At 35.5% G+C, this 25,955-nt stretch overlaps 1 protein-coding gene across 1 annotated transcript; it reads left to right on the plus strand.

Moving 5' to 3' along the window:
- Positions 1-605: 605 nt before the first annotated feature.
- Positions 606-2,927, plus strand: LOC145043181 (floral homeotic protein DEFICIENS-like). Its single transcript, XM_078991750.1, has 7 exons — positions 606-918; positions 1,014-1,080; positions 1,633-1,694; positions 1,818-1,917; positions 2,291-2,332; positions 2,416-2,460; positions 2,605-2,927. The coding sequence occupies exons 1-7, from the start codon at positions 731-733 to the stop codon at positions 2,782-2,784; spliced, it is 684 nt and encodes a 227-aa protein (XP_078847876.1). The 5' UTR covers positions 606-730; the 3' UTR covers positions 2,785-2,927.
- Positions 2,928-25,955: the final 23,028 nt, after the last annotated feature.

Below are 25,955 nucleotides of genomic sequence, written 5' to 3' on the forward strand. Positions count from 1 at the left end.
AGTTAATTCGTTTGAAGACTACATCTATAAATCTAGCGGATATAACATTGTTATGAATGATGTATTGTACTCTATTAAGAAGTTTTACCGCATCCGGAGCGAGAAAACAAAACGTATCAAATGTAAATGATATGAACATGTGTTGATTTTCCATACACGATTTTTCATGTATTGTGACTTTATCTGTAACAACTTTTAAAACAGTCTGTCCCAACGTAAAACCAGACACTAAAACCCAGACACTAAAACACGAATCTATCATTAATCATTCATAACATAATTTTCTAGTTATTATTTTAAAGAAAACATATATCTATGTAATTTTAAAATCCACATTTTCAAAATTCAACGAATTGTCTTTAGGATAGTTTAGTGAAATGGGGAAAGAATAGTAGAGTAGCATTGAAATAATTGTTTTGGTCAATGAATCCTAATATTGTCCAAAACCAAGTATAATTAAAAGGAAACAATTCATAAATAGCTTCAGAACTCTCTCTTACTCCTTTCACGTTTACAGTAATTCTTTCCCTTTCTGGAAACAATTCCTCCTCGCTTTCTTCTTGTTTCCGTCCATTACTCTTCTCTTTCTCTCTCTCTCACACACACAAACACACACTCGATCTTTCTATATCTCTCCACCACAATTCAGCCATATCAATCTATGCTTTCGTGTTTTATTTGTTCAGATCGGAGCCACCAACAACATATCGGATAAACAGCGATTGCGAAAATGGCGAGGGGAAAGATCCAGATCAAGAAGATAGAAAACTCAACCAACAGGCAAGTCACGTATTCCAAGAGGAGGAATGGATTGTTCAAGAAGGCGAGTGAACTCACTGTGTTGTGTGATGCTAAAGTCTCCATTATCATGGTGTCTTGTACCGATAAGCTTCATGAGTACATAAGTCCTTCCATCACGTACGTTATTCTCTCTCTCTCTCTCTCTCTCTAGAAACCCTAGCTTTAGGTTTCAGTTGTTATGTTGTTACTGATTTTGATTGTGTTTACGCCAGGACGAAGCAGTTCTTCGATCAGTATCAGAAAGCAGCTGGAATTGACCTTTGGAACTCCCATTATGAGGTTCTTTTTCCTTAGATTTCACTGTTCTACTTATTAATTTCCTCTTAGGGTTTCCCTGTGGACAACAAGACTAATTATTAAAAAAAAAAAAAACTCATTCGATTTATCTTTCCTCTCTCACACAAATGGAGCTAACTGCTTTTGAACACAATCTACAACCCATCTTTTTCTGTTATTATTAGCAACTTCATGATGAACAAATTGGTTTCAAAAGTTGTGAATATGCTTTGAATTGAGGGAAATCATAAAAAATTCAGTACCTAAATTACCGATCCATGTTGTTGCACAGGTAAGAGGAAGGCAAAAGTTCACCCTAGGGTCTAACCTATTATGATTACAATTCCTTTTAGTTGATTTGAGCTTTTGAGTATTCATTCTTACAGCTTTCATTGCCATTTCTTTATATATAAATATAAAACTTTTTTTAACCTAAACCCGGTTATAATTTATACCGGTTAAAAAGTTAAGGCAATGTCACCAATTACTTAACCTTAACTTTTATGAGGTTTAAGAATTCAAGTTTTAATTTGTTCATATTTTAATTTGATGCAGAAAATGCAAGAAGAACTGAGACAGCTGAAAGAGGTGAACAAAAATCTAAGAAGGCAAATTAGGTACTAAGTTAGAAATTACCCAAAATTTATTCTCTTCACAAATTAGTGTATATATATATATATATATATATATTTTTCTTTCAAATATCTTTTAACAAATTTCATTTTATTTATGGGAAAAAGGCAAAGGTTGGGTGATTGTTTGGAACATTTAGGATTTGAAGAGTTGCTTGATCTTGAAAAGGAGTCTCAGGAAGCTGTTTACATCATTCGCGAACGCAAGGTTATATTATTTTATTTTTCAATTTTTAGATATACACACTAACTTATTGTTTTGAGCTTTTTTTAAGTTGTTTTATGTATTAAGCTAAAAAGTAATTTATAATCACTAAAATAGAAATTTCTCATACATATTATACCCTTATAAGTGAGTTGAAGTGTATAATTTATTTTCAAAAGGGAAAATTATAAGTTAAAGTTTTATATCAGAAGAACCTTTTTATTAGTTAAACGTAATGTTAATATTGTGACTATGATATACAATGCATGAAAAACACTCTTCTCTCAAAAATACAATTACTTTTTTGAAATTCTATATCTTTCCTATTTTAATGTTTATGTGTATTGACATTGGCTTTTTGAAACAACAAATGCAGCTGAAGGTGATTGGTAATAAGTTGGAGACTTCTAAGAAAAAGGTAAATTAACGATATAAACTCTATCAACAATCTTTTGATTCACAGCTTTACCTAAAAATCAATTCAAAATCATTTTATTTTAGGTGAGGAGTGCTCAAGACGTCTACAAAAAACTAATGCATGAATTCGTAAGCCTTCAAAACTCCAACTCTTCAACTTTACAATACTCTCAAAACCGATAACAGAGAAAAATGCTTTCATATACAATAAAAATAAATATGATGATTAAATGACTAAATTTAATCAAAACAAGTTGATTGAATTGAATGTAGGGAATAAGAGGGGAAGATCCACAATACGGGATGATAGAAGATGGAGAGTATGAAGCAATGTACGGATACCCGCCACAAATGACTGCACCACATATCTTGACTCTGCGGTTGCAACCTAACCATCCGAATAATCTCCATGCCACGACATCCGACCTCACCACGTATGCCTTGCTTGGCTAGCTAGTTAGTATGTAGCAAATTAATCTTTCTCTTATTATCAAGGGTATTTGTGACACTCATTAGCCATACCCTTTGCTTATTTATGTTTTATGGTTTTTATATGTGAAATATGTTGTGATTGATCAAGTTAAATGTTATTTTTACTATGTTTTTTTGTTGTGGGAAAGACCACAACTCATGTTGATTTTATTAAATCGAGTTATGAGACTACATTTGGTAATGACAAATCAAAAATAAAGTTTACCAGGAGATGGACCAATAATATGCAAACGTATCAAAATTAGTTGGTTAATTTGTAAATGGGTTGTTGTGTTCCAAACAAAAAAAAAATGTATAGTTATTTGTATGTATGCAAATTGGTTGGGTCGATTCGAGTTAATAAACCCATGATCGCTCTTGTGTTAAAATGAATATATTATATTTTTATTTTGTTTATTTCTGCAAAATCGTTACAAATTAAGATTCTAATCCAAAGTAATTACACAAACGGTACAAAACGATTGAATATTGATGAAAATCTTGCTTCTCCAAGGAATATGAGATTGGAATGGAGCTTTTGCAATAAATGACCAAAGTACCCATCATAGTTTCCATTATTAAATTTTATTAAAATATGAATGTAAACGAAAACCATGCTGTAATTTATCAAAAATCACAACCAATTTAAACTTTTCAAAACAACCCATTTACTAAAAAGAAGTGTTTACATAACCATTGTTTTCAAAACGCTATTCAAATACAGAGTCCCTCAAGATCCAATTAGCATAAACCATGGATGTGTATGGTCATGTCTTCGCCTTCCCACGATCATCGGAATATTTGAAACCATAACAAAAAATTATAAGTTAAAGCTTAGCGAGTTCTCCCAAGGTACCACCACAATGTACACATATCATATACAAACAAGCATGTTGGGTTTACTCAGTCATTGGACTGGAATACCCATGGATCTATAGCCCTCGAACTAGATTACCCCTTGGCCCAATCAATCATTGGACTTGAATGCTAATATATAACAGGTCCACTTAGTCATCGAACTGGAATACCAATATACAATGGGCCCACTCAATCATCGGACTGGAATACCCTTGGGTCCACTCAGTCATCGGACTGGAATACCTCCGGTCTGTTGAATCACACACATAGTAGTAAAGTCTCAACCCAACACAATATGTCAACATATAATAGATAACAAACTTACTCAACATACAGATAATCATGCAGACAGAAATCATAGGTAGTCTTACAGATCTATCGGTCTATGCATATCAACAGATATCATATAGTCATATAGATCCACCCCATACTCAACATATCATCAATCAAGGTATAACAGGACAACAATTTAATTGGGCCAACCTTGGTGCCTCAATACCCCCAAAAGCTCTCGTAAGGTGCTTCTCGTGCTGCTATCTAGTCTTAAAATACACGAAGATATCATCAATTAAAATAATAATTGATCGGTCGAGCATCGACTTGCACACCCAATTCATTAAATCCATAAACACCGTAGACACATTGGTGAACCCAAATGACATCACTACGAACTCATAATGCCTATAACGAGTCCAAAATGTTGTCTTCTCCACATCTTCTGGTCTCTCACTCCCACCTGATGATATCCGAACCCCAAATCGATCTTGGAGAACCAAGATACACACTATAACTAATCAAAGAGGTCATCAATCCATGAAATCAGATAATGACTCTTCACCGTTAACTTCTTCAACTCCCGATAATCAATTCACATCTGGTGTGAACCATCCTTATTCTTGATGAACAATATTGGTGCTCCTTACAGTGAACTAATCGGCCTGATGAACTGCTTGCCTAACAACTCCTGAAACTGAAAGGACAACTCCTATATCCCGGGTGGTGCCAAGCAGTACGACGCCTTGGTAATCGGAGCCACACCTGACACTAGGTTAATCCTGAACTCAACTTGCCTCTCGAGAGGCACACTGGACAACTCCTCTGGAAACACATCAACAAACTCCATGACAATTAGCACCTCTAAAACCGAAGTCTGCTCCTCTACCCGAGTATTGACTACATACGTAAGATTACCCATACACCTATGCTGAATATACTGTCGACCCGTGGCTGTCGAACAAAACTTTGATCCAACCCTGGTATCCTCTTCGTAGATGACCAGTTCCCCCCCCCCCCCCCTATTTGGGGTTCGAACTATCACTTGCTGACCCTCACCATCGATCATGGCACCGAACCTACTCAGCGAATCCATCCCCACTATCACGCATGCATCCCTCATGGAGATACGGATCAAATATACCAGATAAGGCACCCTGAAGATCTCCAATCCACAATACTAATACACTCTAGATGTAGAAACCCCGTGTTCGTTAGCGATAAAACCCGCAACAGACAATATAACTCCCTAATAGGCATATCAAACTCCCTACTGAACGTTTGGGATACAAAATACCAACTCGCACCCGAGTCAAAAAGCATAAGAGAAGGAAAGGAGTTTACTAGGAATGTACCTATTAGAAACATAACACAAGCATACCATAAAATAATCGACATAGCAAAAATAGTAAACATACCAGAATGACGTCTGACACGGCCCTGGCCTCCTCTGCTGAGAGCTAAAAAGCACACCCCAAGCCCTCGAGGGCTTTACCCTGCCCTGGATCGCCTCTATGATCCTCAGAGTAGCTGGTGCTGGAGCCTAGGCCGGTCGAGCGGTAAGTAAGGGGCAACTAGCCTTCATATGGCCCACCTAGTCATAGTGATAGCAAATTGTGGTGATGGGTACCAAAGTCTGCTGACGGAAGTCCCTCGCAAGTGGCTATGCCTGCCACATTTGTGGCATCCAGAAGAAGATTGACAAGCACCATCATGAACCTGGTCGCACTTGCCACAAGTTCGGCCCCTCTGACCCCCAAATCTCAATTCAGCGCCCTTGAATCGCTTTGATGTAGGTTGCGTCTGCACTGGAGCCTACCTCCGCTCTCTCGTCTGGAGCTCCATCTCGATCTTCCACAGCCTAGCGCCCTCCTGAAAATCCACCAGTGTACCATAGCGATTTGTAGACACAAATAGACATATGTTTGTCTTGAGTATACTCAAGTACCGAGTCATCTGAGCATGCTCAGAAGCAGCAAACTCAGGACCAAATATAGCTCTTTCTGTAAACATATTGATGATCTTAGTCACTTACCTCAGGTCCAAATACTCCTGAGCTAGCCTCTCCCTCTCCACCAACAGAACATATCTCGATCAGAACATTTCAGAGAGCTACTCCCAATCACGGCAACGCTCTACTATGGAGTGTTTGAGCTAGTCACCAACTTCCACCAATCCTTTGCTCCGGACAGAAGAAGGTTTAGAGCCCACTTGACCTTCTGGTCAGCAGGGCAGGAGCAGTTAAGGAAACATCCTTCATCGTCAGACAACCACCTCATGGAAATGATTGGATCCTCAACCCCATCAAACACCAATGGCTTCATATTGTCAAAGTCCTGGTACTAGAAGGCTCTCCCCTAACCAATCCCCACAACAGTGACGACCGCGGTAGCTGTAGCAACAACATTCTTAGAAAGTGCAGCATATCGGTCATCAAAGAACTCCATCATGGCGGTCTTGATAGACCCAAACAACTCTGGTATTTGCACCTTGACAATAGAAACAACGTAATGTAGTGGTGTTAATCATGATGACATATGTAGAAGTGATAAGATCTAGTGAATCATGTAAGAATTATGAACATGAAGAACACAAGAGTAAATAAATCGTTTAAGCTCTCATTAGTTTTTAGAAAGAGTACAAGTGGGTTTGCAATAATTCTCTCTCCAAACTAATCACTCTAAAGTTCTTTCTTAGATAAAATGGGTGTCACACACTTCCTATAAAGGAAAGACAACTCATTACACACATACAAAGGAGTAAGCACACATGACATATAAGAGGGACTTTTCACCCTAACATTCTCCCCCTTCAAAGTTAGGATTGGATGTCCTGGATTCAATATCCAACGAGCTCCCGCGATCAGGACCAACTCCCCCTCGAAGTAATACCGATCTTCAAATCCGCAAATGAATACCCGAGAAGCTTCGAATACCCACTCTACATTCTCTTCTTTTATAATCAACAAGTGATTATAAAACCCACTAAGGTTGAGAAGCGCCCAAGGAATAAACTTCACAAAACTCCCCCTTGATGTCTGCCAAAAATGAAACCACAAAAAACTTGCATGAAAAAACTATCACGAAAAAGTCATGAAAATTTTCCAATTTTGTGAAAATTTTCAGCTTTTGGGTGACAGTTGCAAGAATTTCGAAATTCCGGGTAAAAACTACCAATATCAAAATTCTGCAGGGACCCATCGCGCCAAAAACAATCTCAAATGCGAAACTTTACCCTAATTGCAAAACATGGCATAAAGTGACAATTCACATTAACTGTATGGGCCTGAACGTAAATTTCACCATTTCTCAGAATTTTTATCCCAATTTCGAAGTTGGGTAAATTCTGCCAACATTTCGAAACATCAGGGACTTATCGCGAAAAATCTTCATTCTTCACAAGGTTTTTTTTACCCCAATTTCGAATCTGGGCCTTTTCTGCCAAATCACTGAAAGTTTAGGGAATCGACGCGGAAAATTATGTTTCTTCTCCCCTACGCTTCGCTTTCCAGTATCATGACCAATGATACTCAAAAAGCGAAGTCCTCAAATGTCGAACTCCAAACTTCGAAATCAAACCATCGAGTCCGATTCTTGACTCTAGCCAATCGACTTCGACTATTGACTCCTAAGCTCAACTCCAAGCCTTCGAAATCAACAAATAGCCATCGATATTGTGTTAGTACGCTCGTCATCGAACCATGTACAGATCCTTTAAACTCGATAGATGTCTACAACAACATCAATACCCAACAAGTCCTTTGAAATCAATACTACCATTTCGAAATCAATAAGCAATACTTTGAAATCGATCACTTCAACCTCGACATCAGGTAATGTGAAGCCATGTTCGATTTACACAAAATAGACTTAGACCCCAAGCCGTCGACTATCACCCATTCGATTTTATATCTCAATACACCTATTTCAAAGTATACAAAATCAACACTCGACATTGACTCCCATAATCATTACCGATACCCAAATATATTCGACCCTCGATCAACAATCCTTAGAACTCAATGCTAATCCTGCTTGCCAAAATTGACCATCGACACCAAAAGAACACATAAGACCATCAAAAATGAACCATCTACTCATTTGAAATTGAAATTGCAAGTCACTAAACTACGCTTTTGTCCATTCAAATTTATCACTTCAATCGATTGACCCCAAATCGAAATTCAGATATTAACTATAAATTCAAAACAATTAATCAATAGAGAATCCTTCTTCATCTTCAACATCAAACCGAAGATGGTTTTGACTCTAAGAACCCATAAAAAAATCGAACTCCATTAACAGACCAAAGAACGAACAACAATTATCAATCGAATCGAACAAGAACAATACTTTAAATTCAATTTTGACCCCAAGCAAACACAATTGATTCAAATATGTTTTACTATGTCCAAATAATTGAGTTCGATTTCTAATCCAAAAAAAATGCATTCGACTTGATTGAGAAGTCAACGCATTGAATGTGATTTTGACGATAGATGTTATGATATTATGCTTTGATTTGCTTAACAATAGTAACAATAGGATTTATTGGGTTAGAAATCAACAACGAATGGATTAATTTTGTATTGGGCTTCGACTGTAACTGTGAACAATAATGATCAAAATTGGGATTTATAATTTTGATGAACAGTAATGAATATGATTTTTGTTATGTTCTTGATCTATTGAAAGAAAATTATTAGATCATAGCAATGGGGATTGAAATAGATTTGATCCAATGAAGCAGAGCGATAAAAAAAATGAAAAAAACACGAATTGAAATCATGAACGTTTTGGAATCCATTTGAGAATTTATGATACCTTTTTGATGATCCGAGTTCTATTTGCAACAAATGAATCAAAATTTGAAGATCTTGGTTCTTTTGCTGTAATAAGAAAATCTCCAATTTGAATATTCTACCACCTATAATGCGTGTTGTACAACTCGTTCTTTGTGTTCTTCAGTGATTTAACACCATCTTCATAAGAACCATCAAAACTTTTGGGTTTTGAATTCAAATTCATTGCAACATTTGGTGATTGTTGCTTTGGAACCCAAATTTGCTTCATGGATTTCGGCTTCACAACAACATTTGATGATTTTTGTGAATAAATCCGCTTGTTCTTACGTTTGATCTTATTTTTCTTTTTCTTTTTCATCTTTTTGCATCATGAAGATTTGAATTCAAGAACAAACTCACTTTACACAACTTCAACTTGACAAGTTTAGATCATATTGTTTGGAGTTTGATATTTGTGAATTTCTTGGATTTATGGTTTTCGATAAGGAATCATTCCTTCAAACGAATCACAAGAACACAAAATATTATCGATTTGAACTCCAATTAAGCAAAATACATTTTCATCTTCATGAGAATCAACTTGAATCTTCTTCATGAACTTCAAGAACATCGAGAACATCACATTGAACTCCATAGTCTTGAACTTCAACATACTTAAGAGCATGAAGATCACTTGGGTTTTCAACAAGAGCAATGTATTTCTTATCAAAAAAATCTCTTTCTTCTCCTTCATTTTGATTTTCACTTCAAGATACCATGTTCATGGAAATTTCAACCAAGCATCCAATCTTCAAAAATGGTTGAAAAATCAATCTTCCATGATCATTCTTCAAACCTCCATAAGAAACCATAGTAACCCATGAAATCAACCCACCTTTCAACAATAATCCTTAGAATAGAATTTCATTGACTTTGTATTTGACATATTCAATGATTACAACCCAGGAATCATAAGTCAAGTACCATCTTTGAGCAATCAATAAGACCTTGAGTTTTTCTAGAGATAGAAAGTGATTTTGAATGGATTTTATAGAGAGAGAGAGGGGGGCAAAAATCACTTGAATTCTAGTGAAGAAAATCAAATTATGAATAGAATCGATGAACAATTTGATTTCTAGAATCCAAAAACTCTCTAAGACACGAAGATCAAAACACAATGAAGAATCTCCAAATAAAAAATTTCAACATGGATTAATTCTTGATCAAATCAAGAACACCTGCTCTAATAGCAATTGTAGTGGTGTTAATCAGGATGACATATGCGGGATTGATAAGATCTAGTGAATCATGTAAGAATTATGAACATGAAGAACACAAGAGTAAATCAATCGTTTAAGCTCTCATTAGTTTTTAGAAAGAGTACAAGTGGGTTTACAATAATTCTCTCTCTAAACTAATAACTCTAAAGTTCTTTCTTAGATAAAATAAGTTTCACTCACTTCCTATAAAGGAAAGACAACTCATTACACACATACAAAAGAGTAAGCACACATGACATCTAAGAGTGACTTTGAACCCTAACACCTCAGCATGAATCATCTCCATGACCCCGTCTTTTGTCAACCTTGACCTATCCTGGCCACTTGCTCTTGATATGGATCCCCTTGTGAATACTATACTGAAAATAAACCGAGGAGATATCAGATAAAATGCATATCACACCATAGGAACTAATCCACATCAAGAACCTAGGGGTTGTGACTTCCCTGTTACGTGTACAAGTCATGTGCTTCCAGTAGTACGGGTCCATACTACCTTCCGCACCTACCTGTATTTGTCTCAGAAGATCATCACAAAAACCCTTACATCACACACTAGAATACGTATACACCATATTGTCACTTCCTATCGAAAGCTAGACATCCTCGACTGGTTGGCTGACCCCACATAACTCATCCATGAAACTTCTACCAACCCTACAACACTCGTGTATGCTAATTTTACATAACAGTGGATCCTATAAATAGTCGAATACTCGATCCTACCCTAATCCCACAATCAAACAAGGAACGAGAAATAAGGCCAAATCACACATTCTCAAAAAATATAAAATCTTAGTTTATGTATAATTTTGATGCATATACTAAGCAACTATAATAATGATGTGAATTTCATATAGCAAACAAACCCTAGGTTATCAAGCATCATATAATCAGGTAATGCTAGCATGCAATTTATGAAGATCCCTAACCTATCACTAGCATGTGGTTCTATCATAGCATAATATCAAGTAATAGTGTGGTAACCTGGGTTCTACTTATTGGCTCCGACTGATCGTACACATCACATCCTTTCTTGATTATTATTATTATTATTATTTTTAAAAATAATTTTGAAAATCATATTTAAAACTTTTGCAGTTCATTAGTCTGAGACTGATCGTACACCTCACATCCTTTCTTGTTTCTCAAATTTGTGCAAACCAAGGTTGTGATACCAACGTGTAACCTCTCAAAAATCACAACCAATTTAAACTTTTCAAAACAACCATTTACTAAAAAGAAGTGTTTACATAACCATTATTTTGAAAACATTATTAAAAAACAGAGTCTCCTAAGATCCAATCAACATAAACCATAGATGTGTACAGTCACGCCTTCGCCTTCCCACGATCCTCAGAAGTACCTGAAACCATAACCAAAAACTGTAAGCCAAAGCTTAGTGAGTTCTCCCAAGGTTCGACCACACAATACACATCTCATATACAAACAAGCATGTTGGGTCTACTTAGTCATCAGACTGGAATACCCACGAGTCCACAACCTTCAGGTTGGATTACCCCTAGCCCAATCAGTCATCAGACTAGAATTCCAATATACAATAGGTCCACTCAGTCATCGGACTTGAATACCAATATACATTGAGCCCACTGAGTCATCAGACTAGAATACCCTCGGGTCTACTTAGTCATCGTATTGGAATACCACCAATATGCCGACATATAATAGATAAAAAGCATATTCAAAAAATAGATAATCATGCAGACATAAATCATAGGTAGTCTTACATATCTACCAGTCTACGCATCTCAGTAGCTATCACATAATCATGTAGATCTACCCCATACTCAAAATATCATCAATCAAGGTATAACATGCTAACAATTTAATTGGGCCGACCTTAGTGCCTTCGACCCACAAGTACAATGAGGAAAACTCACATCCCAGACTGATGAATATCTGATAAAACTTTGCTCCTTAAAACGGACTTACCTCAAATCCTGAATGTCAAAATATTTCCATTCTACATTAATAACATTTCACCACAAATACCCTTGATAAAAATAGTCAAAGTCAACAAGTTAACCGATTCAACACAGCCGAGTTGACTCGGGCTTCGTACGCTGGGCGTAGTCTGGAGGTACGCAGGGCGTACATGCATGTCCTAGGCATTGGGGCCAAATTTGCGTACGTGCAACGTACCTGGTGGTATGGCCAACGTTTGTAGCAACTTTCCTCTTAGCCTATTAAGTGCTTATTCCTTCGACTTAACACGTCCAATTGTAGTTCCAAGGCTAACATACCATTAAGAGTCATAAAGTTTCCAACTTTATGACTTTGCATGTCTATTAAATGTTTAAAACTCAAAATCTCAACATCTTAATGTATTAAGACCTTCTGTAGCATGCATGGAGTAAAACTAACCATCAAGACCATATTTTTATGACTTAAGATCCCCCATAAGGACTGAAAGGACGACTTATCGATCAAGCACATGCTATGTTCAAGAATCACCATATTTGGGACCAAACGGTTCCCTAAAGGAGGAAATTGCTAGATCTACAAGATAGAGTGATCAAGTTGTGAACTTTATACCTCCTGGAGGTTGCTAACAAGAAGATAATATTAGATTGAAGATGCTTCCAAGCTCCAAGCTCTTCTCACCACCTTCTTCTTTTCTAAGAACACCACCAAAGGCACACAAATGAGCTCAAAACACTATTTCTCACTTAGGGTTTGGATTTTCTCCATGCGCGCCTAGCGTACGAAGTGTATGCCCAATGTACTAGGGTTCACCCTAGTATGCTCAGCGTACGCAACGTACACCCAAAGTACTAGTTCAATTCCAAAAATTACCAAAATGCCACAATGGGCCATTTTGTACTCTTTCTCACACGCAGGGACCAAATGCAATATTTAATCATACTTAGGGTTACAATTGAAAATACCTCAACATCAAGATGTTACACATACATAAATATGAGTTTGTATGTAAATGTTATGAGGAAAACAACATTTACCAAACAAAAGGTTCCATACGAGGTGTGTGGGTTTTCCATTGGGAGTTCAGATAGGGGGTGTGGAAGGGTCTGTATGCCCAAAAGCCAAAAATTCAAGTTTTTCTTCCCAAGCTTGTTGGAAATGATTAATATCGTTTAACTTATCAACATGCACCACTTTTATGGCTTCACAAAAATATTTAGAGGATGTTTTATCATGTCAAAACATTCAAATCAATTCATTAAGTCCTCAATCCAAATGTTAAGTGCATAATGTTTATAAACACTTAAGTAAAAAGGTTAAGAGCTTAACTTCACATGGAATATACTTTAACCAATAAAAGTTATTTCCAAATTATTTAATACATAATTAGGTGTTGTCAAGTACATAAAACCATAACCAATCTCATTGTAAGTACGTAATTTAACTATGGAATCATCAATTCCACTCCATGTTCTCGAATGGCCCTTATAGGAAATAATTGCATATATAAATCTAGAAATCAAACAAAACCTTATGTTTTTAATCTAAATCATTCCAAGAGTATCCATTCATGATTATGTCCTTTACTCAACTAATTCTGAACTACAAGGGATTCCATTGTTTTCATCACAATTTCGCCCGAAAACCATCAAGTTTATGCACAATTCTATCATCATGGATGCCTTTTAGCATTCCAATTGAATTTATTGCCATCACACATTATTTAGGGCAATAAATCCATTCCATAATAGCTTATAGAAACAAAATACCACATTAGATTTCTAGGATTCATGGAAATTTTTACCCAAATCATCGAATTCATCAATGGGATGATTCGATTGAGATTAGAACCATGGAAAATACTCATGTGTAGTTAGAAAACCAAACCCAAATCATCAATTGAAGCTAAAATAAAAGTTAGGGTTCAACCCTAATGATGCACTTGAAAATTTGAGTTAGAGGAGAAGAATTTATACATTAGCCTTTTATTGCTTCCTTTCTTGCTTGGATACATCAAAACTTATTTGATTCAAACCCTAGATGTAATGTAAGACTAGTCAAAATAGGTCAAAGACAATCACATGTGATTATGTTAATCAAGTAATGTGATTTTGTCAAACAAGTAATGTAATAAACTCATTATGTAGTTCATGGTAAATTCTAATACAAGTATGAAGTTTCGTACATACTTTAAGATATAAATCAAAGTATACGTCCATATGATTCCAAAAATATATCGAACGTCTAAATATGATTTTATGTGAAGAAGTTATGATAAATTCTAAGACTATAAACCTCAATAACAAAAGGAATTTAAAATAGGCTTAGAATTAGATATTGTAATAAAAAAGAAAGTTGTAGTACAAGAAAATCCTATGTGTGGATATAAAGAATGTCAAAAAATAGAGTTTTTATGCATAAGTTATGACCTTTTGAAGATGCGGATATCTGAGAGCATAACACATGTTAGAAACCCTAATCTGACTGGTCTCACGATGTGAGCATATGTAACGCCCGCAGATCCGGGCTAGTCAATTTAGAGGCAATAGGGGTCAAAAATGACTTTTCGACAAAAGATTATTTAGAATGAATAGTATTAACCAAGTTTTAGAATATGTCACAAGGTTTCCGTACATATAAAGAACGCCGAAATCCGAGTTATAACGAAGAAGTTATGGCCCGCCGAAGTTTTACGGCAAAACCGGCACGACACCGGAAGACGTAAATAGTGAATTTACGATAGAAGACTTTTTAGCCTTAGCAATCTAAACAAAAGTCGTAGAATATGTTAAACTAAGAGCGTCGATAAAAAGAACGCCCAAATCTGACTTCGTATGAGGAAGTTATGATTTTTCTAAGATTCGGCTTAGCAATGTACAGTCCGAAACTTGAATTTTAGCTCGAGCGGTTTTTGGCTTACGTGAAATAAATGAGAGTTGAAGATCTCATTAATAGGAACTCAACGGTAAAAAGACAGACGAAAATGGAGTCCGCATGAAGGAGTTACGAATTCTTCGCGGTCATTTAACAGTCTAAACGCCTCATACTGTTAAATTTAAGATCGGTCGAGAATTAGCCGAAGGAGTCAAAATGAAAGTTGTAGATATTATTTTTACCTACGCGTGGATATAAAGAACGTCAAAAACGGAGGTCGTATGTGAAAGTTATGGATTTTAGAAGTCGGAAGTGTGTTGTGCGAAAATGGGTGATGTGGCACAATCTTGGCCATTGCTTTCTCCCCAAGTCTTGCCACTAGATGGTGACATGTGGCACCAAGTTCAGCCATTTTCACCCTATAAATACCACCTCTCCCACCCTCATTTTCTTCACACCTTTCCCATTCTTTCTTCTCTTTACTCTCTCTCTAGAACCTCTCTCTAGCCCCGAAATCCCCCGAAAAGCCTAGGGAACCTCCCTAGCACGAGGCGGAAGCCCCGGAGTGCTCGACGGCTCCGAGAAGAAGAGCTTTTCGGCTCGGAAACGCTGCTCCAAGCAAAGCCTGGTTTTCTATAAAACCCGCTGTAAGTGAGCTACGCCTACGCTATTTTTAATATAGTTTTTATTTAATTATATTAACGTTATTAAGAACATATAATAAATACTTGGGCTATTATTATGGGTTATATAAGTATTTTTTTTAACGCTTATATAATAGTAATAATAGCTAGACTATTAATTAGTCTCGGCGAATAATAGACTAAAATCTATTGGTGATATTACTAGGTTTCGTTGAAGGAAATTATTTTAAAGTAAACGAAGCGCTGTCCGAGTACCGAGTCACCACCTTCTCAGGTGAGTGCATAGTTACTTTCAGCTTACACATAGATATGAAGTATTTTATATAAATTACGTGCTGTGTGTGTATATTATCTGTATACTTGCTATCTATGCTGTATGAACGTTTTATACATGTTTTCAATGATTTAAACTGTATATGTATTTTATATCTACAGAATGTGTTGGGTAAGACATGGGTAGATGTATTAGTTGCTGTGTGATAAAATGAAATAATGAGATGCCTCGTTATAGATGTTCTTGATGATCTAGTCATCTAGCGGAGTATAGATGACGACCACGGACTATTCTAGACAGTCCAGTGGAACACTAACAGGCTCGCAACCTATAGGTGTTTATTCGAACTTTGTGTTTAACCGAACTGTGTGTTTATTCGAACTGTGTGTTTATTCGAACTGTGTGAACTGTGTGCTCACCAGATATACTCCATCCCAATGATAGTCCTTTGACTAGGTCCCTTGTGTTAGATGTTTTAGGGACGTAATGTGAGGATAACGGGAATGGGTAATTGGGTTGATTGTTTGATGTTTAAAAATAATAATTATATTATTGTGGGTTGAAAACCCTATGTGCTCACCAGGTTTCCCAACCTGACCCACTCAGTTTATTTTTATCACAGGTGTTGATATGAAGTCACAATACACTGAGAGATTTAAAGAGATGTAGATCACTAGTGTAAATAATTGTAAGTTCTGTTTATGCTTATGTTTCTGTATTAACGATGACATCCCAAACGTTTTAAAATGAAATAAATACGTTTCATCGAAAATGTTTTAATAACGTATTTACCATGTTTTTCTGGGAACAAATTCCGCAACATTTTTATAAAATGAAGTACTCTGATTTTTATAAAGCATAAACAAAATCGGTCTTTTCTGGCCGTGATTTTTGGGGATGTCACAGCATAGATTCTCATGACGTGAGGAGTGTAACAAAAACCTCTCAATGCTACAATTAGATGACAAGTCTATGGAGTGATAATTTTAGGGCTCACGATGTGCGTAATGAATTCTCACGACGTGAGGAGTCAAGTGGACACCTTTTGAAGGTAGGGACGCAAATGGCAAGTCTATGGGGTGAGTAGGCATGGCTCACGACGTGATCATGTGTGGTTCGTGACGTAAGAGACCAAAAATCAGCCTATAAATAGAAAGTTCGACCCTAAGCTTCCTTACACCTAAATCTCTTCTCTCTCTCTCTCTCTCTCACATACACATATTTGCTGAAGCCATTTCGCTTCCCAAGCCCAATGATCATGAACCGCTGACCATTTCTAGTTAGATTACATAAAATTATGCTACTAGGGTGAGTTTCACGGCCCCACTTTTTAATTTTTTTTGGAGGAAAATGCATGCTACATATTACATATAACGTTTATATGATAGTATATTCGTATCAATATAAATAGTTATAATAACTGGGGACATAGTTGTTTTATATCACGTATACCTAGAATATATCTGATATATTGAAAACATACAACTATCTTAAACTTGTTAGTATATTGTTATTATAGATTGTACTAATGTGGCCCCAGAGTTATACTCTGGAGTTATATATATATATATATATATATATATATATATATATATATATATATATATATATATATTATGTGCGATATAGTCCCAAAGTTATACTTAGGAGTTCTATATATACTAATTGCTAAGTATGTTGTTATTCTTGGTTTTATGTTAAGATAAAACATGTTATGTTACTAATATAGCCCTGAAATTATATTCAGGAGTTATATACACTTGTTAAGTATGTTGCTATTATTTGTTTTATGTTAGATAAAGACTAGTTTTACTTCAAGTTATAGCTGTTATACTGCCTGAGTACCATAGAAACTAGGTGTAACATTTAAAGCATAGTCTAATAACTTAGGGTTTTATACACGAATATGCTATTACTATTAGAACCATAGTAATTCGAAAGAATCTACACGAGCTACCATATTCATCTACTAAGATTGGAAATCTTAAGGGAAATCCTCTAACCTATAACTGTTAATCCCGTGTGAGCGAGGAAGTTGTGTATGAATAATATACAGGTTGACAGCCCCACCTGTGGTTGTTAGCTGCAACCAACATTTGGTGGGTGAAAAACTTGCCCAATTTACTCCATTCTGATGTCGATGAAGCGTGCAGAACCTACTACAAGGTGTGATCCTTGTAACATTAATCAGAGGTCTTGTATGACATATAGTCGCGGTTACCGACTCATGGTAGCACAACTTTAGAAGCATTATACTTTGTCGATATACAAGTATGAATGTAAAGTATACGTTTTCCAAACACTTATACTCTAAGTACAAGAAACTAGTTGGTATACTACTTGTACATTAAGTAGACAATTATACCTAGCCTACATACTTGTATAAGAATGGAAGAAGATCTATACATACCCATTTTTACTCGTATAGGATTGGAATAAGATCTTGTCACACCCCCGAACTAGATGGTGGAAATGTCCAGGGGCTTGAGCGTGACTTCATTGTTGTAGTCTATAAATTTCCATTTTTACTCTTATAGGATTGGAATATGATCTTGTTACACCCTCGAATCAGATGACAGAAATGTCCGGGGGCTTGAGCGTGACTTCAATGTTGTAGTTGTTGGGTTTTGAGCATTCTAACATTGCTAAGTGTACATGCAACCCTAAATACCTTGGATCTATGTTTTCTCTATTATACATGCAAATAAGAACATCCAAGGTATTATCCTAATCTAGCATACAAAACAATGAGTGTAACAAGATAGAATACATACCTCTTTGATGTAGAAAGTCTTCATGAAGCTTGAGTGCCTAGCCCCAATAGTGTGGAAGCCTCAAATGGAATCACAATCATCAAAACACTTAGAATAACTTGAGAGAGTTCTACACTTCATGAAATCGGCTAGCCCTTTTCTTCACTTTCTAATGTGATTCTAGTGGCCGATTTTTGTCAAGAATAAGATCTTTATATAGTGTTACAATTAGGGTAAATCCTTAATTGTCATGGCTTTCCATTTCCTTGGATCCATGGGTTCAAATATACTATGGAGCATCCATGGACCATCCTATGGGTTTTAGCCCAACTTGATTATCCATGGAGCATTAGCCCACTATATAAGTATGGATGATTTACACAATCAACCCATATATTTAATTAGTCTTCTTTTGATCACTTAATTAATCCTAGATTAACTTTTGATCAATACTAATTAAATAATCTTATTATTCTTATTATTAATATACTAGAACTTATAATATATTAATAACCATAAGTGTCTTATTTCTCTCATTATAGTCTATCCAAGTGCATGATGGTATGCAACCCAAATGGACCATGCCGGGTCGGGTCAAGTCTTACCAATTATAGTTATGGACTTAGACATTAATCCAACAGTCTCCCACTTGGATAAGTCTAAAACTATTATTGCGTATGACTTCAGGAACCAACTGGAAATCGTAGCTCTCAAAAGCTTCTGTCGAACTCTGACCTTGTAGATGAACTCTGACCTTGTCAATGACTTGTCCATTAGATAAGGGATCATATAATCCTCTGTTCTCATGATATCAGCTGGAAAAATACATGGAACAACGTCGTACTTATTGTCCAGCAGTTTGTTTCTCGATTTTCGATTTGTTTGACAAAGAACTTAATCGAACACATCAATTCAGTTCTGACTGGCCGGTACATAGGTCACAAAAAAATCATCGAGGGGCCCAGATATCGCTTCTATTTCTAGAAGGAACAGATAAACTTCGACTCATATACTTGTTCTACTACTTGTTGAATTGTACACAAAGGCACGTTTTATAACATCAAGTTACTGATGCGTTTACGTGCAATCAATGCACAACCAACTCATAGGTAACAACTCATATCTCTAGGTTTGAAAATTTATATGATATTACCATCTCACGATCACTCGAGATAAATTCCATGAAGTGATACAAGTGAGCGTGGGTTTATTCCAATACTCATAACTTATGAGCACTCATGAATGTTGTAGCAACCATTGCCATGACTAAACCCATTTAGCCATCTACAAACCCGATTCATGACAATCTTGATTCATACCTACTTCCAATATATGAACGACTGTGGAGTGTTTAAATAACTTAGTCATCCAGAAAGAATAACCTAGCTATTTTGGAAGTCAAAACATGCAAAGTGAAACACAATAATAATCGAATCCAATATGGTCTCAGAACCCTTTTGAATATAAATAAAACCACCTTTTATTTATCACCATATTGATTACACATTATTCAATGTTTCAAATAATCAACTTAAGACTTGAATAAAACAACAGTCATCCCATGCTCCTGGCATGTACACTTTGTTTTTCTAAACAATAGTTATGCCATACCCCAAGTATGCACACTATGTTTGTCTATGATCCTTACATTGTGATGTAGATCAATTGAACATGATTCCAATGATACTCATTTCACAATCCCAAATCCTTATTGTAAATGTGAGAATCCCCGATTCCTATCACTTACCAAAAAAAAACTTGTAGAATTTAAACTTTTATGCAATGTTCCTCTTGTAATGATTATTCACAAAGTCACCAAAACCTTGTCACTAGTCATTACAGAGTATTCCAAAGAAGGTCAACTTCTATGGAACGAAAGTCTCATATTCAAAGTACATTGCTTTGAACATCCTTCTTGCATTAAGGTTTTCTAATCTTACATAGATTGAATAACTTCCACCTATGGAGACATTTCCATAGTCCCATTTTGAATATCACTTCCGAAAAAGAGTTACTTCTTTTCAGAAAATGTCAATATGGTCCTGCTAAAATTAACACTATACTTCCAAATGTCCCTGAGCAACCACTCTTTGGTAAACCTCAGATTGTCCTCGACAATTGCTTAATCACTTTAGTCATATCCAGTTCTAGACTTTTCCCTTCTAAATGCCTTAAGTATTTGGAAAATTTAGAAAAGATGAATATTATAGCACATGCAATCGATCCTATATCCGAAACATATGAGACACGATTCATGATGTTCGACGTAAAGACATGATACTAGACCAGTCTTTTGCTACAATATTTTTATTTGCCATGTTTTCAAAATTTAACTATGAAGAGGGATGCCGTAATCATAATCGAATTTTGAAAATGCAATATATATAGAATTTCTTCAAGTTGAACCATTCCAACACAAAATTCATATATATTCTTGACTAAAGATGATTAAAATCTCAATCTAAGCTTTAGAATTGAAATGAAGTATAATTTCCTCTCCCTTAATTATAGCAAAACAACTTTTCAACCCCTGCAACTTCACGAATTGAAACTTTGTTTCCTATAATTAACAATGCTAGCTTGCAATACTATTAATAATAATCATGCTCCCACTAACATGATGATTATCAGCAAACACTTATGCTCCCACTAGCTCTGACATATTTCCAGAAATCTGCTGGACTTCTGAAATTTAGATTCATACACCCTTTCTTAGATAGCTCACATGTGTGTCTAAACAATTTTCAGAACTATGAAAAGGCATGCCGTAATTATAGTCTCAATTGCTTAGGCATTTGCCATTTCTCACAAGTCCATGTTAGTGTGCCGGTTAACCACACGCGCTCCTCTAACGACTTTTGAAAATGCAAATTACACAATTGATATCTACGTAAAATCTACTTAGTGAAAGCGTTTCCTCACCATCATTTTCATGAATCGGAGAGAAACCTTATGAAACTTAGATTTTATAGTGTATGAGTTCCTATCCATGTGAATTTGTCAAAACCATAATCACAAGATAAGGTTAGTGACAAATTTAACCTTACATGGATTAAACTTATTCAATCTTACTTTCTTGTCACCTTGGTAGCACAAGGCCCACCAATGCTTCCAAGTTGAACTCTGATAACTCACATGCAAATCCAACTTATTTGAAGTAGGTACAGAAATGAGAATTATGTCAACATGATAGGTTGCAAACCTTAAGTCGTGTGCTAGTGATAAATTACAGGTTTCATTCTTGATTAAATCTTGAAACCCTTTCAGGATCTTTAAGGCTCCCACTATCCCCTTGACATATAAGTTTTCCTAGTCAAGAACCATTCCTTGACAAAACAAATATTCAAGGGATAGTGCGGATTCTTATCAAGACTAACACTTCACACAATTGGTCTTAGTTGGTCTCTGTCTCATCCAAGACATCACAACTTACCAATCTCAAATGTACAAGAGTAGAAACATTTTACTCTTACATTTGATAAGTGTTTTTAAACCTTACCTTATGTCACTCAATGTTACAATCTTGGAGTATGACTCTAAGAATTGTTTTGGAACGAAGTATGACTCATCTTCTTGATCTTAACCAATCCAACAATTCATGACCTCTCTTCTTAGCCATAACAATGCACTAAGACGTCCTTAGAGTATGAATTTGTGATATGGTTTCTAAATCATTAAGATGATCATAAAACTGATACTAAAGTACTCTCCCATCTTTTCAGATTTGAGAAAATTTTATCCTTCTGCCTAATTTGATTCTTCTTATTCGCTCTGCCATACATTGGAACCTTTTCAATGTTACAGAATTATACTTAACCTTATAAGTATAATCATACTTACTAATCTTTAGTAAATCATGACAAATCAATCTTTGTGGTGGACCTTGACCAGCGCACACCCAGTGTACCTAATTCCTTTGTCCTTCAATTGACTCACATATACATGTGATCAAAGAATTAGTCTTAATTTTCAAATATGAAAATTCTCATTCATCATACAATACAACTTGTATGATTCCAAGTTTCTGTCCAATTGAAACTTGGGTGATGAAAAACTTTCTTCATTTGGTAAATTCAGACACTACCACAAATGAAAGAATCAAATCCACTTTCCAATATTGCTATTACTGGAAACATATAAGCAACAATTTTCCACAGATGCCATTGTAAGGATATTTTTTTTAAAATAAATAATATTAAAACCCTTTTTTTTTTTTAAAACTTGCGGAAAAACTTATCCTTACAATCCACATGAAAACCTTGTTGTTATCTATTCCTAAGTAATATATTTTAACTCCTAAGAAGTAGCTCAAGAATCCGATCTTCAAACTACGCGATAGAAATCCATCTACGCGATCAGATTCAGCATATTCTTTCTTTAAGTTTCTTTACCTTTTCTTTGATTCTTAAAACATCACCATGTGACCCAGTCACATCATGTATCAAGAATCTCAGAATAGAAACTTAGCAGAGTTAGATAGTGGACTTTACCTGAAGTAGAGTCAAACTTATTGACTTTAACATCCTTAGGTAAATTATGGCAGCTTTGCAACCAATGCCCCTTTCTTTGGCAATATAAACATATGGACCCTTTGATAATGGTACACGGGACTATCACAGACTTAGTTTTTCTCTTTACCATTTGGTCAATCGAGTTGACTATGGCCGATCCCTTTCCATTGGGAAGAGAAATCTTTTTCTAGATATCTAATGCTACCATTGTCATTGTCCATTTAAGACTTGGGAAGTTGTTCTTTTAATCAAATTTGCTTTACTGGTGTTCCAAATCATTGCTGATTCCACAACACCAAGCAAATAGATAAGATCATTAAGGGTCGTGTCATAGTCTGTCTCATAGTAGTCCCAAAGAGACTCACTATGTTACTAAGAAAGTGATTGAACCACCAACTTTCTCAGGACTTTGACACCCAACTCTCCCGGCTTGTCAATATGTGACTACATCTCCAAGATGTGACCACACCAAGACCTTTACTTGCCAATAGGGCTCGAGTGACTTTAAACTTTTATAGAACTTGTGGGTGAGGGAGAATAATTGGGGGAGATAGAGGAAGTGAAGCATGATGTTGAGGAACATCATCTTCAAGAGATTTGGGAAGATCATAAATGTCTAAACCAGACATGTTTTGGGAGATATTCAAGATAGTTGATTTAAGGTCCTTAATATGACACCCAATATGAAATATTAAGGCTAGGACCCAACACAATATTTTATAATTTGGAAGAGGGATGCCGTAATCCAAGCTATAAAATATTTGAAGGTAGGCAAATGACGATTCATCAATTTCCACCATGAAAAACGAAATAATTTATTAGGTTTTAATTGGATTTCAAATTCCTAGATCTTTTGAGATTCATTGAACTTTTCAATGACATGTTTCAATCTCAAGTGTGCCCTCTCAAATTTTGTGACTGGGATGCCGAGGATCACAAAACAAGGTGTGAATAACCATACCAATTCACTTGGTACCCTTAATATTATCACCTAATCAATGTGCCGGTTAACCACACACGCTCCATTGATCTATGACAAACATTAAGTCACCCTTCCTGGTCCTTACTAGTCCAAGTTAGTGTGCCGGTTAACCACACACGCTCCACCAATGACTTGGTAAGGTACAAAGTGTGAATTCCATTGGCTAGCACCAAATTCACATTTTTCCTAAAGTAACTAAGATTGGGAATTAAATAAAATATTTAGTTACTTTATAATAATCATTATACTTTTAATGAGAATTTAAAGTCATTGTCCTACCCGTTCGGCTAACGACCCTCCACCAATCATGCAAGCGGTGGGTGAGAGTGGACACCCATTAAGTCGTCATTTTATAGGCAACAACCTTATACCCACCTTATAGACCGGCTTCGTGAATGAGGCCTACTAACGGTAAAACGACTTGTTCTTATATATATATATATATATATATATATATATATATATATATATATATATATATATATATATATATAATTAACCATTAATGTTATAAATAGTATAAGTGTTGAATTTTAACTCTTTAGAATTCTAAGGGCTAACTTGGAATTAAAGTATTCATAAGAGAAAACTTTTCAAATTCCAAAACTTGAGGGCAAGTTTTGAAACTATTCAAAACTAATTAATTCCATAACTTATGTGTTTAAAGTAGTTTTAATCCAAAAAACTCTTCAAGTTCCATAACTTATGGAAGACTTTAAACTAATAAGAGAATTAACTTTTCTTTATTTTTATAACTTATGGAATTAATTAAGGTTACACTTTATTTATTTATTTATTTATTTATTAATGAAGTGACTCTTGAACTTCCATAACTTGAGGACAAGTTATGGGGTCATAAAAAAAAATTCAATGACACAAGACTCTTCATTTTGTAACCATTACCAGCTTTTATGAGTTTTATGAGTCTTTAATGTGACTCTTCATGTAACTTGAGGACAAGTTACACAAACACATTTTATACTCAACTCTTAGATTAAAATGGATTGAAAACAACTATTTCAATTAACTTTTCTATTAATCTAAGCAACTCATAAGAACAAGATAATTCAAATCAAACTTTCTCATGTAATTAGTCTAAACCTTAAACTAATACAAAACATGAATCTATTGACAATTATCTTTGAAAATGGATTAGCATGAATATTACCACATTAAAAACAAGTTTATAAGTTCAAAAACAACTTAGGGTAATGTTCGTAGTCCATTTCTAGCCAAAAACCTCGAAAATATGCTATCTGGGGGTCCAACTCGTCGAGTGCATGAACCGACTCGGCGAGTTGGATCGTTTTGATCAATTTTTTAGGCATGGACTCGCCGAGTCTGATGATCAAACATCAACAATTTCGATTTTTTTAAGCAGTTTTGCAGGTATAACAAGAAAACAAGTCTTGGCTCTAATACCACTGTTGGGTTTTGAGCATTCTAACACTGCTAAGTGTACATGTTCATAAAAGCATAATACCATAATAATTGTATATCCAATGAGTTTTATAACCATACTAAACATAATATGCCTGTAACGACGTTCTTCAGGCGTCGCAGCGTTATGAAAACTGTCACCCCAAAAGACGGACTGTAGCTAACAGTCAGGGCGCGGGATCATGACTTCCCGTATAGATCTATACACATTTGACACGTTCTCCGAACGGGAGACTCTGGTTATAGACATGACTTGCAGCATTACTTTCTATTAAAGAAAAGTAACGTTTGAAGATATACACGTCTCATGGATTCTCAACTAAGCCCGTATTAAAGTGATAGTTTTCTATGCAAAGTTTATCCTTTTTCACAATGTTTGACAAAGCAAAATCATAAGTTTTTAGAATGTATAAAACGATTTAACAATGAAAGTTACTTTGAAATCATTATATACTTTATATAATGTCTAATGCACGCAAAGTATGACAAGAGTTTTCCATAATAGTAATGAGTTCCAAGTGATTTATTCGATACAAC

This window comes from Lactuca saligna, chromosome 4 (genome assembly GCF_052625555.1).
Source record: "Lactuca saligna cultivar CGN05327 chromosome 4, ASM5262555v1, whole genome shotgun sequence".
Taxonomy (NCBI): Eukaryota; Viridiplantae; Streptophyta; class Magnoliopsida; order Asterales; family Asteraceae; genus Lactuca; species Lactuca saligna.

Bases quoted from the DNA above. Each gene is read 5' to 3' on its own strand.
- LOC145043181 (XM_078991750.1), top strand. From the start codon at position 731: ATGGCGAGGGGAAAGATCCAGATCAAGAAGATAGAAAACTCAACCAAC. The intron at 1,695-1,817 runs GTACTAAGTTAG...TATGGGAAAAAG, and splicing joins AATCTAAGAAGGCAAATTAG to GCAAAGGTTGGGTGATTGTT. The intron at 2,333-2,415 runs GTAAATTAACGA...ATTTTATTTTAG, and splicing joins TGGAGACTTCTAAGAAAAAG to GTGAGGAGTGCTCAAGACGT.